We start from the raw sequence: 17,451 nt of genomic DNA on the forward strand, positions 1-17,451 counted from the left end.
CGCTGTCACTGGAGCAAGCAAGCCTCCCTGTTTGCTTCAGTGCATGGCTGCCGGCCGCCATCTTGGCTGACAGTTAATTTGCATAAGGATATGCTGATTAGCCAATGGGAAGGGTAGCGGTCGTACGCTAATTACCATGTTTCTCTCTTATTAGTGTAGATATTATGTGTCAACAATGCTGTTAAGCACTGTATGTACATTATTTTATTTTCTGAACTGTTATTCCCACTCTATAGGCGAAATTAACCTCTGGTCTTCTCCCCATTCTGGAAACATCAAAGAGAATGATATAGGTGAGCAGAGAGACCTAGAATCAGGAATGTGTCCAATGGCTCGCAGACACATTGGTCTGGGGCAGAGGGTCCGTTTAGGGGAATAGAGAGCAGTGAGCCTTGGGGCCTGTGTTAGTCTGTTCACCGCCATATCCCAGTGTCTGGTGTAGTGCCTTGCACATAATGGGTGCTCAATACATATGTCTTTAATCAACAAATGGCCCTCTGGGTTGTGTCTATGACCTAGACCAACTACAGTGGAATCAAGGTAATGAGTGAATTAAAACTATACACCAGACACCCTCCTGACCCAGTGCCAACACCTCCCAGTTCCCAACTATTGATCACAGTGAAGGATTCAAGTGGGAAGGACACGCTGCAATGAGACAGGTCTGGCAGCAATAGCAGCTGCAACTCAATAGGGTCCCTTTCATGGAAGCTGACGTGGTAAACACTCCACCGGGCCTTACCCTGGCCTGCTGAACTGTGCCAGGTCTGGCCCTGGCCCTCTGCAATCTCAGCTCCTTTGCCTGTCCCCTTCCCCGCTCCGCTCCTGCGACACTAGCCTCCTCCTTATTCCTCAGGCCCACCTTCGGGCCTGTATTTTTCCATTCTGCTTGCAGGGCCACAGTAGTCACGCACCCACATCTTACTGCTCCACTCTGCTACCTGCGCTGCCTGTTTGCTTATCTGTTGACGGTGCCTGTACACACCCCAGAACGTGGGCCCAGAAAGGCCTCTCTTCGCCTCTGTGTTCCTGGCATCTAGGACAGCGTCTGGCACATCAGAGCTGCTCACACATTGCATCTTCGACTGATGGCCCCTTTCTCTACCTCTCAGATACCTACTGACCGAGAGAACAGGATTTTGTTCAAGAAACATTACAGGAGAACTGATGAGTGGAGCTTGGAAAGAAACGAGAGGCTGAGTGGCAGGAGCCTAGACCAACCTGTTTATAGAAGATGCCTTTGCCCCGGGAGGGGAAGACACACCTCCAAACCTCTGGCAAAGCGTATGCTTTCTTAGGACACATTTGACACGCCATGCTTCTGAAACACTGCCTGGTCTCAGCAAGGAGACTCATGAACTGGCCAAAGCAACCAATTCGCAGGACTTACAAGTCACTACTATCAGTCTCAGCCCAGTACGTGGGCGACAAGGGTGGTATACCTCGAAATCAACAAGGTGGCTCTCTGCTGTGATCAGATCCGGACAAATGCATCCTTCCGGGTGACAGGAAGGGGGTAAGGAAATGAAACAATCTTATTTTCATTGTTTCTTTCCCAGTCTCAGCCCAGTACGTGGACGACAGGAATGGAATACCTTGAAATCAACAAGGTGGCTCTCTGCTGTGATCAGATCCAGGCAAATGCATCCTTCCGGGTGACAGGAAGGGGATTAAGGAAATGAAACAATCTTATTTTCATTGTTTCTTTCCTTCACCAAACACTTCTAAGGGGCCAACTACCATGAAAATGTGGTAAAAGATGCTGTCTTTGCCTCAAGTTTGAGCATCAATGTCCCAGGAGAACACTTGTCATGGAGCTGATGATGCACTTTAGAATCTTCTTTTGTGCAAGTTGAGACTCCAAAGGCCACAAAATGATAAATTTAAAATAATTATATAAGTAAAATCATGATGCCTCACAACTCTTCCTGAAAGACTTCCTAGTGAGATACTCAGTAATTTTATGAATATGCATTTAGCATTCATTTAGCATATATTTCAGGGACTGGGCTAATACTATGGTGGATCCAAAGTAGAATGAGACATGGTCTTTGTCTTCCAACTTCAAGTTTATCATTCACTGGGCAAGTCAGATAACTAAGGTACTAGGCAAGCAATCCTATGTGCCCGGGTCCAGGTATTAAGAAAAAGTGTTCTGAAAGCACAAAGGATAGAGAGATGGATTTCAACTGGGAGAATATAAAAAATACTTCATGGAGGAGAAGACACCCAAACTGATCTTGAAAGGCAGGTGGAATTTCCACAGGCTTCAGTGGTAGAGAGCCTTGATTTGTAGCATTTGCCAATTATCATGGCGTAAATATTCCCACTATGGCTGATTTCAAGTTAATGGTGTGACATCACTGAACACAGATTTGGAAAGCGGTACCAGGTCCAGCACACCACCTGTGAGTCACCATCTGAGCTTTGGACTGTTAAATCACTCTGGCTCTGTTGCTTTAATGAATGAACTCTCAGGTATTAAGAACATCTAAAACCACATTATAAAGGGAGAGACCCTTCTGTCCCCCTCCACACCTCCGCCTGACCTTCCAGTACTCTGGTCTTCCGGTCTCAGTCCTATGCTCCTGACTGGCCTACCTCGTATTGATGTCAGCTCAGCCAGCCTGCGATTCTGGCACTCCTCTGAGCACAGCTGTGATGACGCTGGGCCCCTGCTGTCACGTGGCACAGAGGCTAGCTCACTGCCCACCGCCTGGTGTTTACACCTCTGCTCTTGTCCTTAGTGAAAAGCAGTTATGTCCAACCTTGTACTCCACTTCCCGACGATGGCGCATATCTGGACCTTGGTGTGTCTATCTGTAAAATGGGGACAGTAACGGTGTCTGCATGTAAGGTTTAATCAGTTAGCACCTGCAGAATACTAGCTAGACAAAATAGTAAGTGCTTAGTAAATGTTAGAGAGTCTTGTCATTTTCATTGTCATTGCCGCTGTTATGGTTCCGCCACTACCCTGACTTCTCCCCACTCCACACATCCCAGATCAGCTGTACTGCACTCCCTCCGACAGATCAAAGCCCCTCGCATACCCAGGCCATCTTACGTCTTCTGTTTGTGCAGTGCTTCCCTGGGCTCCAACTTCCCTTTCTCTTCCTCTTCACTGCCTGTTTATCTCAAGCTCAGCCCCCTCTCAAGCTTGTCCAGGACCACTCCTTCCTTTAAAGTTCCCTGCCCAGAAACTGGGCTCCCGGAGGCCAGGGGCTGTAGCCATCTCATTTACAGCACCCACATGTCAGAGCCTCTCTGTAATGGATTGGAGTCAGGATCTTCGGCTTATTGTCACCCCTGGTTAGTGTCTCCCTCACTGCCCAGCCTTTCTAGATATTAAGGACAGCGTTGACACTCACTAAAACTGACAGCTGGGCGCGACACCTCCATCGCTAAGATGGCACAATAGTGTTTATTATGCTTTACTTTGGTAACCAGTACCTTCCCAGTGCTGGCCTGGGTCTGTGCTCCTTCCCCAGGAGTCATCTGCTCCTTTTATGTTTTTATTCGGCACATATTGTGCAGGGTGTTAGCTGAGTGAGAATTTTTGCTTCATGAAAATGTTACCAAATACCGACACCAAGAAGGGGGACGCACCAGATGTCTGTCTGCAAGGAAAGCAGACTCCTGGCTCGCGAGGGGCCCAGCGGCCGGCTCCCCAAGCATTTCCAGGCCTGAGGCTTGGCTCTGCGCGCTCCCCCGGGGCCTCATAACTGACCCCCACATTCCATTTCAGGCACCATTCTGGAGAAATCTGTCAGCCGGACCGCTGATCCGAGCCTGGAAACTGGTGTCTGCTCGTTTTCTCCGTTTCCAGCTGAAAACTGAGACACCCTTGCTGGATAACTCTGACCAAAATGACACATGGGCTTGTGTGCCATGCCACGATTGACTTAATTTTCCTCTTCCTTTGAGCCGTCGGAACTTTCTCAAGGAGCGCATAGTTGTCAGTGATACAGGCCACTCATGGTTGCAAGTTGTCTACCGTTGCCAGACCTTGACCAAAAATATTTTATGTTCTAGTGCCCAAGGGGTAATAAAAGTGTTCTCCAATGTTAGCAAGGACTTGGGGTGGGGGTGGGTTCTAGATAATGGTCATACTAAACTCGGGGTACCAAGGTAGCGAGTGGACTTGTCCTAAGATATAATTTCCCTTTCTGGTCACGTTAAAAGCAGGGGGTAGTTTATTATCTTTTTGTCATAATCCATTATTGCATTTGGGAGTAAATGAGCTTCTACATATGACGCTACTCGTAAAATTTTGAGAGAGAATAAAAAGAAACACTTCCAGGACTGATAGTCCTGTAGAATTTAAAATGTGAATTCACCCAAGCCCACAAAGCTTAACTTGACTTGGGAACATATTCTCACTGATGTGCCCAGACTGAAGAAACCTACAAGGCTTAGAGTGCTGTGGTGTTGAACAAAAGGATCTTTTATTTAAATATATTTTTATTGATTTCAGAGATGAAAAGAGAGAGATAGGAACATCAATGATGAGAGAGTCATTGATCAGCTGCCTCCTGCACACCCCATACTGGGGATTGAGCCTTCAACCCAGGCATGTGCCCTGACCAGGAATCAAACCATGACCTCCTGGTTCATAGGTCAACGCTCAACCACTGAGTCATGCCAGCTGAGCAAAGATCTTAACGTCATCCGTGAGGTTCTATATTACGAACTCCAGGCCCGCTGAGCTCGGTGGGGAGGTGTGAAAAATCAGGTTGAAACATGGACCAGGGGGGGATGGGAGTGGGTTCGCTCACTGCCCATGCATCTTCATTTTCTTCTACTTCCTTTTTTCGTATTAGAGAAAGATTACTTAGCATTGTTACTGTTGGTTTCTATTGAGACCCAAAGGACATCATTTCCCTGCTGTGATTAAAGCTCTGTGTTCGTTGGGGGCCTGGACCCCATTGCCTCTCTAAGAATCGCCCTCAGATAACGTGATCGGGGCGTTACCCCTTCCTCACCAGGTAGCAGTTTCGTACTTTATAGCCGAGATGCTTACAAAGCAGCCCAGTTCGGCAGTCCAGTGACAACCGCCCTGATCATTTTCCATTTTTCCTGTTTTAAGTGCAACCTAATACTAGTATCAATAAAATTATAGCTGCTTATATAATAGATGACTCACTGCCCATCTCACATCATAAAGTTCAGTGTTTCTCATCCAACTTTTGCTTCCCCTCATTCCTTCCCTGCTCCCAGGATCACTCACGTGTTTATGGCTAAGAATAAGGTTTTTTGAAGGAACTTTTTAAAAAATGTAAGAATTGATATGCTTCCTTTTCATAAGCAAGACTCAGATGATATAGGAAGACTTCTTTCATTGTTCCTGCAGGTCTAGAGGGGACTACGAGCAGAATGTTTCCATTTGCTCTGATACTGATGGGGGTTTCTTAGAAAGAAGGTATAATTTTAATTTAAAAAAAAAAAAGAAAAAGATGATTGTGAGGTTGGCCCACCTCACCTTTTGTCATTTGAAAGTGAGATGGTGACAGGGTCACCTGAGACCATTTTGGAGAGATGACTAATGGTTTTCTTCTCTTTCTGTTGCAGCCATACCAGCTGTCCTCAACAGAGCATCCCAGAGTCTACAAATAGTTAATCCTGGCCCACTGACAAGTAAGAATTGTAGTCCTTTTTCCGCCTTCAGCAATATTATCTATGCTTTACTATAATTCAGGGGTGGGGAACCTTTTTTTTGCCAAGTGCCATTTGGATATTTATAACATCATTCACGGGCCATACAGAATTATCAACTTAAAAATTAGCCTGCTATATTTGCTCAAACATTCAATTAACTCACCCCTACTGCCTTGGCAGGGCCAGACCAAATGATTTCAAGGGCCTTATATGGCCCGCGGGCCGGACGTTCCCCACCCCTGCTAATTCAAGCTACTGTCCTTTCCCTATTTTTATTTGGGATACAGTAACTGGATGAATGACTGGAATTGCACAGGCAAACTAAAAGATTCTTTGTCAGAATGTCTCTGTCAACTTCTCTGTGAGGCTACTTCTTCATTTCTCTAATGGGCTTGTCAATCGTGCCAGAACACAAACTGTACAACCCCCCAAGTTAGAGCGTCTGACAAGTCGGTCTGCTCCCTCGTTAACGTGAGGGGTTGAGAGAGGTGGCTGTTTGGTTAGGTCTGGGTTTTCCCAGCTGGTATATTCAGCTTCACTCAGCTTACTTTCCGGAAGGAAGTGAGAAGGAATTCATGAAAAACGTTTTGCTGAGGGTGCGTGCTCCATCCCGCATTGGAACCCTCCCCGCACACAAACATAATGCATTGCCCTGCAGACTCCCCCAAAGCCGCAGTGATTCCCCAAGCCATTGTCTTTGTCACATCATGGGGTCCGAGGAGGCAAGCATTGAGCCTTTTGCAACTACAGGCTGCGGAGTGGCGGATGTGGTGAAGAAACTCCTGCCAGTCATTTGGCATCTGTATTAGCCTGCTATATTTGCTCAAACATTCAATTAACTCACCCCTACTGCCTTGGCAGGGCCAGACCAAATGATTTCAAGGGCCTTATATGGCCCGCGGGCCGGACGTTCCCCACCCCTGCTAATTCAAGCTACTGTCCTTTCCCTATTTTTATTTGGGATACAGTAACTGGATGAATGACTGGAATTGCACAGGCAAACTAAAAGATTCTTTGTCAGAATGTCTCTGTCAACTTCTCTGTGAGGCTACTTCTTCATTTCTCTAATGGGCTTGTCAATCGTGCCAGAACACAAACTGTACAACCCCCCAAGTTAGAGCGTCTGACAAGTCGGTCTGCTCCCTCGTTAACGTGAGGGGTTGAGAGAGGTGGCTGTTTGGTTAGGTCTGGGTTTTCCCAGCTGGTATATTCAGCTTCACTCAGCTTACTTTCCGGAAGGAAGTGAGAAGGAATTCATGAAAAACGTTTTGCTGAGGGTGCGTGCTCCATCCCGCATTGGAACCCTCCCCGCACACAAACATAATGCATTGCCCTGCAGACTCCCCCAAAGCCGCAGTGATTCCCCAAGCCATTTTCTTTGTCACATCATGGGGTCCGAGGAGGCAAGCATTGAGCCTTTTGCAACTACAGGCTGCGGAGTGGCGGATGTGGTGAAGAAACTCCTGCCAGTCATTTGGCATCTGTTAATGTTCTTGGTGATAAGCAAGAATACTAGCTAATTATCCTTCCTGTGTGGTGTATCACACAGCACTCACCTCCCTGCACAAGGGAGAGTCGTCACCCCTTCTTTCTTGCTCCCGGGGAGAGTTCTCACAGCTCAGGAGGAGCGCAGCCCCGGGCAGGCCAGCTGGGTTAGTCCCAGATGCTCCCAGCACGCTGTGGGATCTCCCCTGAGCTTCACAACCTCTCTGCACCTGGGTTCTGCTCTGTTTTGCTTTGTTATCTGTAAAATAGAGATGCTAATAGTACCTAACTCATACAGTCATTATGAAATTACAAGTGTTGATCTGTTTAAAGTAATTAGAATAGTGTCTGGCCCTGGGGTGTTTATTTGTATTCTCCTCTCATGGCTTTTATTTTATTCCAACAAGTATTAGAATTGAATATGAAATTTCTCGTCTTGACTCTATTTCCATCTTAGTATCACTGTCATTTGTTTCAACCTAATGGAGACTTTTGTGTGCCCTCTCTTCCTTCTTAATACACTGTGCTGTCTGTAAGAATAGGGGTTGTATCTTATACATCCTTGTAGCCTACACAAAAAATATGCAAAAAAGAATAGAAGCCAGGTTTCCCCAATATCTTAACCATTTTTCGGCTACCATGGAGCACCTCCATGCCCTTCAGCCGGCCTTTATGAAAGAGAGAGGCCCAGGTAAACAGGCAGAGAAACTTCGCTCACCTATTACTATAAATACAGTCTCTTCCACAAACCCTCTACGAACCTTAGCTTCAGGTCACGGCACTGGCGTCATGGTCTGGTCTTGGGACGTGTCACAGGACATCTCTGTTGTCATCACTATGGCATCCCGTTGGTACTTCAGCTGCCCCACGCCTGCCTGTGACCCATCGCTGCCTCCAGAAGAGCCAGTGAATCGCTCAGCTTGAAGCATTCTTTTTCATCAGATGTTTCAACCTTAAGGATCTCGTTAGCTGACAACACAGCTAAAATAAGCACAAAAGAGAAGCGTGTCTGTGCAGGGATGGCATCTTAGCGGGAATGTGCAGCATGTATTTGTTGCAGAGAACTTGAGCTTTGACCTGCATTAGAGAGCCACGCTGACACTGGGTGCTGACACTGAAGCTGACATTGAATTCTTGACAGTCCACTGTTTATAAACAATTCCACAAGGATGCAGTCAGTAAGCACAGACGCTATGACCCTTCTAAGGAGGCAGTGTTTCTGTTGGCTCTCTCTTGCACCCACACTGGGGCAGCTCTTCCTGAGTCACAGGCAGCACTAATCCCCAGATAATGCTCCACATCCTACAGATACTGTTTATCCCCCTTCCACGCATCTCTGAAGTAGCAGGAGGCAGGTAGAATTATGCGCTTTATACAGGGAGGAACGGAGGTATAGAGAGAACAGCTTTCCTGAGTCTCTAACTGACCAGACCAGGAAGTGTGTAAAGAGGATACCGCCAGTGCAAAGCTTGCAAAGTGAAGCACGGATAATGCATACTGTTGGTAATTCAGACAAGAGTGTTCAGTTGTCTTAAAATATGGACTTGGCAGTGACATTTTCCAGAGAACACCTGCGGCGTTTCCAGTGTCTGTGCTTTCTTACACACGGCCCTGCTTGCACATGTCATTGTGGGAGATAAGATTCCTTATAAGATAAATATTGGGTCTTAACTTTTCCTCCTCCAGTTCCCAGCAACCTGCTGAGCCATCATCAGAGGGAAGTAGATAGTGACCACTTAGTTAACAAGAGACCTGTTCTTCTGTGTGCTTAGGCCCATGTCCGTGAGCTCACAGCTCAAGGTCAGCCTCCTCGAGTACCTGCAGGTCCTTTCTGGTTGTAAACAGACCTCAAGGTCTTCTATTTCTTCTGGAATCCAAACAGTAAGAAAATCATTAGAGATCTACGAGCATAGGCCTCGAAAAGCCTTGATCTTAGCTCTAATTATTATTATTATTATTTTAGTCTGAGAAGGATGATTAAGCATCTCTCTAAAAATTCCAGTGGGCCTGTGTGTTCTCCATATACCAATTCCTGGTGCGGTTTCTCTTCCAAGGCGTGACACACAGTTTTCAAGGATGAGATCCAAGACAAACATTCTTTCACCCGGGGTGACCCCAGTGGGTGGCGAACACTCGTTAGTGGCTCCTGGAAGTGGAAGCGTCCCCGAGTTGGTTGTGACCTTTGAGTTCCTCTGGCCCAAGGCCTTCTGGTGTGCTGAGCGCTGCAGCCTCAAACCAGTGGGTCACCACTGCTCTCCAGAGAGCCCTGGCTTCCGCACACAGACGCCTCTCCGAAGACGGGGCCCTGACCTGTCAGTCCAGAAGGGCCTCTCTCCACACCAGCTCCTCATGGTGGCGAACAGCTTTCAGATAATGAGCGTTTTTGCCCTGAGGACACAAAACCTGAATGTATTGTATAGGTGCCCTGCACCTGGTAGTGGTAGTTCAAGTAATAGTGTGCCTCATGGCACACATGTGAGATAATATATATTTCAATCAGAAAAAACTCAAGAAGTGATTAATTATTCAATAAAGAATGTATCGCTTAGAAAAGAGGGTATACAACTTCCAAAGGGCTTTTAAAAAGATAGGATTAGTAGGAAATTAATTTGCATGTAATTCACAATATATGATATGAAATAAGCTAATTTTTTTTGAAGGTCAACAACTATTTAAACCAGGGGTTGGCAAACTGTGGTCCCCAGACCAGATGTTTGTTTTTGTAAATAAAGCTTTATTGCAGCACAGCCCTGCCAGTTTGTCAGATTGCCTGCCGCTGCTTTGGGGCCATAATGGCCGAGTTGTGTAGCTGAAACAGACTATACATCTGCAAGCTGAACATGTTTACTATCTTGCCCTTTAAGAAAAAGTATGCCAACCCCTGTTATAAACAGGAAAATGCTTATTTCTGTAGTGAATCAGTTTATGGAGCTAGTGATCATGCTTGTATTGGTCTTCTGCAGAAAATTATCTTCAGTTTGGTAGCTGACAGTAATGAGAATACAGGATTCACTGTACAATTTACTCACAGTAAGCTCCTATATTGTAAAGTAAAATTAACAAGTTTATTTATTATTATTATTATTCAATGTAGTCCATCCAATGAAAGCTGAGCCTCTGTAAACGTGTGGTGATGAGTGGGGTGGGGGGGTGGACAGTGATCTGCAGTTGTCACGTGATATTGTCTTATGAAGAGTAGTGGGTGTAACACACGCTCCATATGAGGGCAAGCTGAACGCTGCAGATTTGTAGGGTTTTCATAAACTGCATTCCTACTGAGGAATAAAGACAGAGACTCTCCCGTTAGGAAACTGCACTGCCAAAGGCTCCTCAGCTTGCAATCTCACAGCATCACAGTAGATGTTACAATTCCCACGAACGGCCTTCATGACTCCTCGGGGTTTTCAGGCGGCAGTCCTGTCTGTACAGCTGCGCTTGTCTTCTGGTCTCCATGTGACATGGAGAAGCAGCCTTTAAGTCTTTGCTTTTGCCTCTCCAAATTGGATTAATGGGAAAGCAAATATTTGCAGGCGAGGCCACCTGTGCTGGCGTTGTCAGCACAGACGGTTGTGTGCACCTGTCACTGAAAAGCTCCTAGCAGGAACTGGAGCTCCTGGGCAGCATCCCTGCTGTGACAGAACTCTTTTCCTGAACTCCGAAAGCTGTTCAAGTTGTGCGTCTTTTGCACTGAACTCAAATGGCTTGTGTACGGTGGTAGCTTCCTTTCCGGATTGTAGGTTCCTTTGAAGGCAGTGCCTGATCTTCCCCATCTTCATATGCTCTGCTCCCCCTCCCATAACTTCCACAGGGTCTTACACAACATGAGGGCTTCATATTTGTTCAATGAATAGCTTAGTGAGGTCTGGGATTACGTGAGAGCAAATGCAGGAAGGGCGTGGAGAGAGAGCCCTGAGCATGGATTTCCTGGCGTTTGCACTTGCCATTCCCCCAACGCTAAGGCTGACACAGATGAGTAATGTAACTATTTCCTTGACTCTGAGAGCAACAGATGCATTTTCTCTTCTACCATCTTTCCTTCTCATGGAGAAAAGCAGGCAAGAGACAGTAGTGGCTATGGGAACTGTTATTGGGTTCAGCCGGTGGCACAGGCTGTGTGCAGAGGACTATGTGTGGAGTCCAGGGAGCTGGCGGTGTGAGTTTCACATATGTACACCCAGCACACTGCCCATGTGCCATGAGCTTCCGTTCTCTATCTGTGCATGGAGACAGCAGCGTCTATCCCTAAGGGTCATTGTGAGGAGCAGGTGGGTACCCGGAAAAATGCCTGACATGAGTTGGAACGGAATAGTTGTTAGATATTTTATTATGTTGGCAGCTGCTGCTGTTACTATTGCTCCTCCTGAAAGAGTAGTGATGGCCGCCAGGGTCATTGGAAGCCCCTCTGCTCTCCCTCACCAGCTTGCCAAAGCCTATCTCCCAGTTAATTTACTTCCACTTACTGGGAGGATGGGAAGGACGCTGGATCTCAGAGTTGAGTCATATATATATAATTTTTTTTAAATCCTCACCCGAGGATATTTTTCCCATTGATTTTTAGGGAGTGTAAGGGAGAGGGAGAAACAGAGAGAAACACCGATGTGAGAGAGACACATTGTTTGGCTGCCTCCCACATGCCCCAACCAGGGCAAGGAGCCTGCAACCGAGATATGTGCCCTTGACCGGAATCGAACCCAAGACCCTTCAGTCTGCCGGCCGATGCTCTATCCACTGAGCCAAACTGGCTAGTCGTAGTTTTTTTAAGGAAATGAAATTCTCATAGACTCTAGATCAGTGGTTCTCAACCTTCCTAATGCCACAATGCTTTAATACAGTTCCTCATGTTGTGGTGACCCCCAACCATAAAATTATTTTCGTTGCTACTTCATAACTATAATTTTGCTACTGTTATGAATCGTAATGTAAATATCTGATATGCAGGATGTATTGTCATTGTTACAAGTTGAACATAATTAAAGCATAGTGATTAATCACAAAAACAATATGTAATTATATATGTTTTCCGATGGTCTTAGGCGACCCCTGTGAAAGGGTCATTCGACCCCCAAAGTGGTCGCAACCCACAGGTTGGCGACCCACAGGTTGAGAACCGCTGCTCTAGAGGATGCCTGCACAACCCCTGTCCTGCTCCTTACAAGGACTTCACCACTGAATGTAGAGCCCCAATACAAGATAATCTCATCTTAAGACCCTACCTTAATTACATCTGCAAAGACCTTTTCCAACTAAGGTCACAGTCAGAAGTACCAGGGGTTACCACTGAGGTATGTCTTTGGGGAATACAATTGAACCCACCACATATGTCTTTTTGCATAGCCCCACCATGTATAATTCTTTGCGCACTTCTGCAAAGAACTCTGCCCTTGACATAGTAGCCCACCATTTCTCCAGTGCGTGGGCAATGCTGGAACATGCAAAGTTAAAGGCTTCTTTATTGCAGAACCACTCAGAGTCTCTAATATGTTTGGGTGCATTATGAATATCCAAGAAAAAAAAAGGAACCACAGCACATCCTGAAAATAGTGGACCAGGGAACTTCCTTTCAAGAGCGTACCTATTACTGCCTCCGTGGCTGTTAGTGCTCAGGGGTGTGGGCATGTGTGTCTACCACAGTGTTCACACACTCAGATTGGGGACGTTTGTCCTGGTCCTTCCCTGAGTGTGCACAGATCCTCCGTTACATATCCACAAAGTTCCAAGGATGTGCACGTGAACATGGATTTTAGAGGCCACCTAGTCTCTAGTCTTGACTTCAGCCACTGTGCTGGAGGGAGCCTGGTAAAATATGAGGGTGATAGAGCAGATATAAAAAGGAAGTGGGAGGGGAACAGTGGCCCAGATTACACAGTGTGCTTTTTCTTTGAAAACAACCCAGAATAACTCAAAATGGAGAAATGACTTCACCATTTCTATTCTGATCATTCTAGGCCCTTAAAGAAGGTATCAACATGATGCATCAGTGAGTTCATAATGATACTTTTTCAAAAATAGTCACCTTTGGAGGTTACGAGGACATCTACTCATGAGTCTAAAAATTGATACATTAAAGGATAAAATCAAGCAATTACCTTGCATTTTTTGTATGAGTTGCATTTCAGGGTAACTAATAATTGGTGAAGGAAAGTTGCTTTATTTTTGTTGTTATTTTTTCCCTTTACCTAGACATGATCTAGATTTTTAAAAAATGCAGATGAAGTGGGAGGATTCAAGAAATCACCATTTTAGAACCTCTAAGGACATAATGGAGTTAGGTAAGATCATCAGTGAGTGACAGAATACACAGGGGTGTACTCTGTTCTGGGTGCACCAGGTTGATAACACTTTGAACCCAGATCAATGTTATCATCGTATGACATGCCTCTGATACAAGACTTCACAGCATCCCCCAGAAGTGTTGAACCAAGTCAAATTTAAGCCTGTAGGTCTTACTGCCAGTTTATAGGAAATAACAAGAATAGAGGAACATTTTAAATGACTTTTTAGGAATGCAATAAACTAAAGGAAATTATCTTCAAAAAACACACAAAAAATAAGATGTAATAAAAAGGAGAGGAAATGTCCCAGATTTAAACAGACCTAAGAGACATTGTAAGGGCCTAGTTTACTTTCTGATTCAAACAAATACATTGTCAAAAGACATTTTTTAGATAGTTTTGGAAATTTGAGCACAGAGTGGGCATTAGATGTTATTGTAGGATCATTATTAGTTTGTTAGGTGTGATATTGGTTGTTTTCTTTTTAAATGAGAAGAGTCCTTAGCTTTTAGAGATACAAAAGTGGGTAGTTATGATTAAAAGATGATGAAAACAATAGAAAGGGGAGGTACACAGATTAGTCAAATGCTGATCATTGTTGAAGCTAAGTGAGGAACATAGACTGGTTCATTAAACCATGCTCTTTATTTTTGTGAATATTTTCAAATAATAAAAATAGAGTAATTCCTCATGAATAGATGGTCAACCTGTCCCCAAGGAAAGACAGTTCACATTCCCAGTGGAGCAGTGACATTATCCTTACTAGTAACCAAAGATCTATCTCTGAAAAGTTGGGCACACCGACATAAGAACACATCAGTTGGAGAACTGCTTTGGAAAACCAGAAAATGCTTGAGTTCTGGCTAAATAGCCATGGAATGAGTTGTGCTGAAGTGTGTGGGCCTAAAGGGTTAATGTTGAAAGACATCCTTGTCTTTAGTAGCAACAAAAAGTAAATGACATGGCTAGAATTTCAGGCTATGGCCCTAGGTCATATCTGAGCTAAAGATTTCATTGCCACTGTTATCTAGTGTGATGATACCACAGCTAGTGTGATAGCTTGCACATAGTAAGCTCTGTTGCACATAGTAGGCCTAATGTTGGTGCAAGCAATTTCCTAGAACTGAAGTCACATTACAGTAAATACTACTGTGTCCCAGTAGATTTCAAGACACTGTGACCATAGAGAATTTGCATTTTGTCCCGTTGGATTAGCCTCTCACCACTCCTAAAACAGGAAACAAGGTAATATAACCAGTAGGCTTTTGATTAAATCACGGACCAGAGAGAGAGGGGAGGGAACCAGTCAGGTGCAATTTTATAAATGGAGCCTTTTTCTTATTTCTACTTTCTAGTTCTTTGCTCTTGAAGGCTTGCCATTTATAAGCCTACAGAGAACATTTGGCATATGGCCACCCCGTCCATGTCTGTGCCACAGGCCTGCTTTCCTTCCACTCACCTATGTCCCAGGTCAGGGACTTACGAGGCTAAGAGCAGTACAGGTAGCCTAATTATTCAAGCTCACAAAGTAAGAAGAAGTCCAAACGGTAACCAAAAATAACAGAACTTTATTTCAAAGACGATTCAGTTCTCTTGGTGTTGCTGACTGATTTCTAGGAGCCCTGGGCTCAGGGCTCAGATGTCCCAGAAACAAAGAGAGGAATCATTTGTACCACATGCATCTGTTCATTGGCCTGAAAACTATGAAAATTGGTTCATAACTTGGCCTACTCTTAAAAGAAGAAGAAAGAAAATCACACACTTGAGAAAAATTCCCAAAATAAAACCATGAAGCATGTGCCTAGATATGTCTTCCCACCAAGTCATCCTTTATGGTTCCCCTCAATGTATCTTCTATTCCTCCTGCCACTAATGTTTCATGGAGCAGGAGGAATCAAAGATGTCAAGGTTTTATGAAACATTTTAAACCAGAGGCTTTGGGCAAGCAAGCGAGAGGTCCACTGGAAATGAATTACCTGTCTACCCCTGTCTGTATCAGCGAGTGGGCAGGTATCTCTCATAGCTGATTACCAATGAACCCAGCAAATGTAACCCAGCATGTTCCACTCACCGCCCCCCCCCCCCCCCCCCCCCCCCCCCCGCCATTCCTCTCTTTGCCAGACTGGGTTCATGCCCACGTGTTAACAAAAATCATGACTTTCAGCTGACTAGGTGAGATTTTGGCATGCAAGCTAATACAGATGAGTCTACAATCCTCATAGTAAAAGTAAAGGCATTCTTTTTCTTTGCCCAGGTAAATAAGCAAAACACAGTTCTAGAATACATTAGAGTTCAGTTCCATGGAAACAGAGATTTCTGCTCTGTCCCTTGCAGTGTACTTGGCACTGAGGACTGGCCCATGGTGGATATGAATGAAATATATCCTAAAGGAATGAATGGTCCTGCAGGACAGAAGTTCTCTGTGCTTGGACGAGTCCTTATCCTATAGGCTCAGAGCCTAGATAGAAAATATTCCTGCAAACTGACTTGAGGTGCTCGGGGATGCCCTGCAGCAAGGCAAGTCCAATGAGGACATAGCTGAGACCCCACAGTGGCCGTCGGCACACTAGTTTCCATTGCCTTGCCCATTCTAGATTATCAGATCGGGGTGGTAAGCAGGCTGGGAACCATGTCTCCCGTATGTTCTCATATTGGGGCTTGGGGGTTTTCTTTCGTTTATTGGTATCTGAAATTGTGCAGATAAGCATATTAAGACCACGACTTTTCCATTACCAAGCATTTTTGTTATTAACAGAGGAGGTAACTGAATCACTTAAAATGAAACAATTCCATCCTCTTTAGTGCACCATAAACACAGCCTTAGCTTTGACTGTAATGATAGGGTGTGGGTGATGCTGCTGAGAAAATGGTGTAATTATAACATTACTGTTGAGAACATTGAGCTGTGCTGTGCAAAGTTTAAGATGGGATTAAGGTCCTTTTTCAATATGAATGAGACTAATTAGCCAACTGCAACCAGGAACTTTGTAGTATGACATTAATAGTATAATAAAACCCTGCCTGGCTGGTGTAGCTCAGTGGTTGAGTGTTGACCTATGAATCAGGAGGTCCCAGTTCAATTCCCGGTCAGGGCACATGCCTGGGTTGCCGGCTTGATCCCCAGTAGGGGGCATGCAGGAGGTAGCCGATCAATGATTCTCTCTCATCATTAATGTTTCTATCTCTTTCTTCTTCTCCTTTCCTCTCTGAAATCAATAAAAATATTTTTTAAATAGTATAATAAATTTCAGGGCCGAAGTAAAATTGAAGGGAAACGGATGCCTTTCTGAATTGTCATGTGTTCCTAGGAGTCTGTATAAACACATCATGTGGGGCAGAGAAGCTCACTAACGTGAACAGGTGTGGCACAGTCATGAGGAGCTAGCTTAGCACATCAGCACTCTAGCTGGTTCCCCGCCCCTCCTGGCAGAAGCACCTGACAGGTGTATCACGTGCCTCAAGTTTTATTTCCCTGAGTATGGCTTTCTTTCCTCTTTTTCCCTGACTTGTCCAATGGTCCTTGATTTGAGGCTACCATGGATTTAAACGGGCAGTGTTCTCTGTCCTGACTGGGGTATGGGTGACCCTGTGCATTTGTAAGTCATTGGACCGTGAAATTAAATGTGTGAAGTTCATCTCAATTTAAAAAATTAAAGGCCAGAGATTTCTAGCCACAAGAAATATAAAGTAGAAAGAGCAATGTCAGGAAGCTTGGCCTAGCGTAGCCCCACCACATGAGAGTCGTGGACTTCTTGAAGCAGTTTTCTTCTTTTCAAAGGTGGGAATATCTGTATTTCCACTCGTACCCGCCCAGGGATGAGGTGTGACAACGATGTGCATGGTCCTGCCAGGGGTCTGGGGCTCTGTAAACCAAGCGGAGTTCTGAGGTTTATTCTCCGAGGAGAGCAGGTTAGGGGTTGCTCCCAGCCATGGAGCAGGTGGGGAGCATCCCCGCCATGTGACCAGGCTCTGGCGTTATTTCTCTGGTGCAGGGGGGCCTGGCCAACAGCGCAAGGAGTCTGTGCAGTGTGCGCATGTG

The 17,451-nt window shown here is 45.3% G+C and overlaps 1 protein-coding gene across 2 annotated transcripts in view; it reads left to right on the forward strand.

Moving 5' to 3' along the window:
• GHR (growth hormone receptor) overlaps positions 1-17,451 on the forward strand; it is a 208,761-nt gene that overhangs the window by 145,895 nt on the left and 45,415 nt on the right. The window contains exon 5 of one of the 2 annotated variants that reach the window (XM_014547517.1): positions 5,569-5,634. The exons of the other annotated variant lie outside the window; for it this stretch is intronic. Coding sequence (XP_014403003.1) covers positions 5,569-5,634 — 66 coding nt within the window. The remainder of the gene's footprint in view (positions 1-5,568; positions 5,635-17,451) is intronic. 2 annotated transcript variants of the gene reach the window in all.

This window comes from Myotis brandtii, unplaced genomic scaffold (genome assembly GCF_000412655.1).
Source record: "Myotis brandtii unplaced genomic scaffold, ASM41265v1 scaffold478, whole genome shotgun sequence".
Lineage (NCBI taxonomy): Eukaryota > Metazoa > Chordata > Mammalia > Chiroptera > Vespertilionidae > Myotis > Myotis brandtii.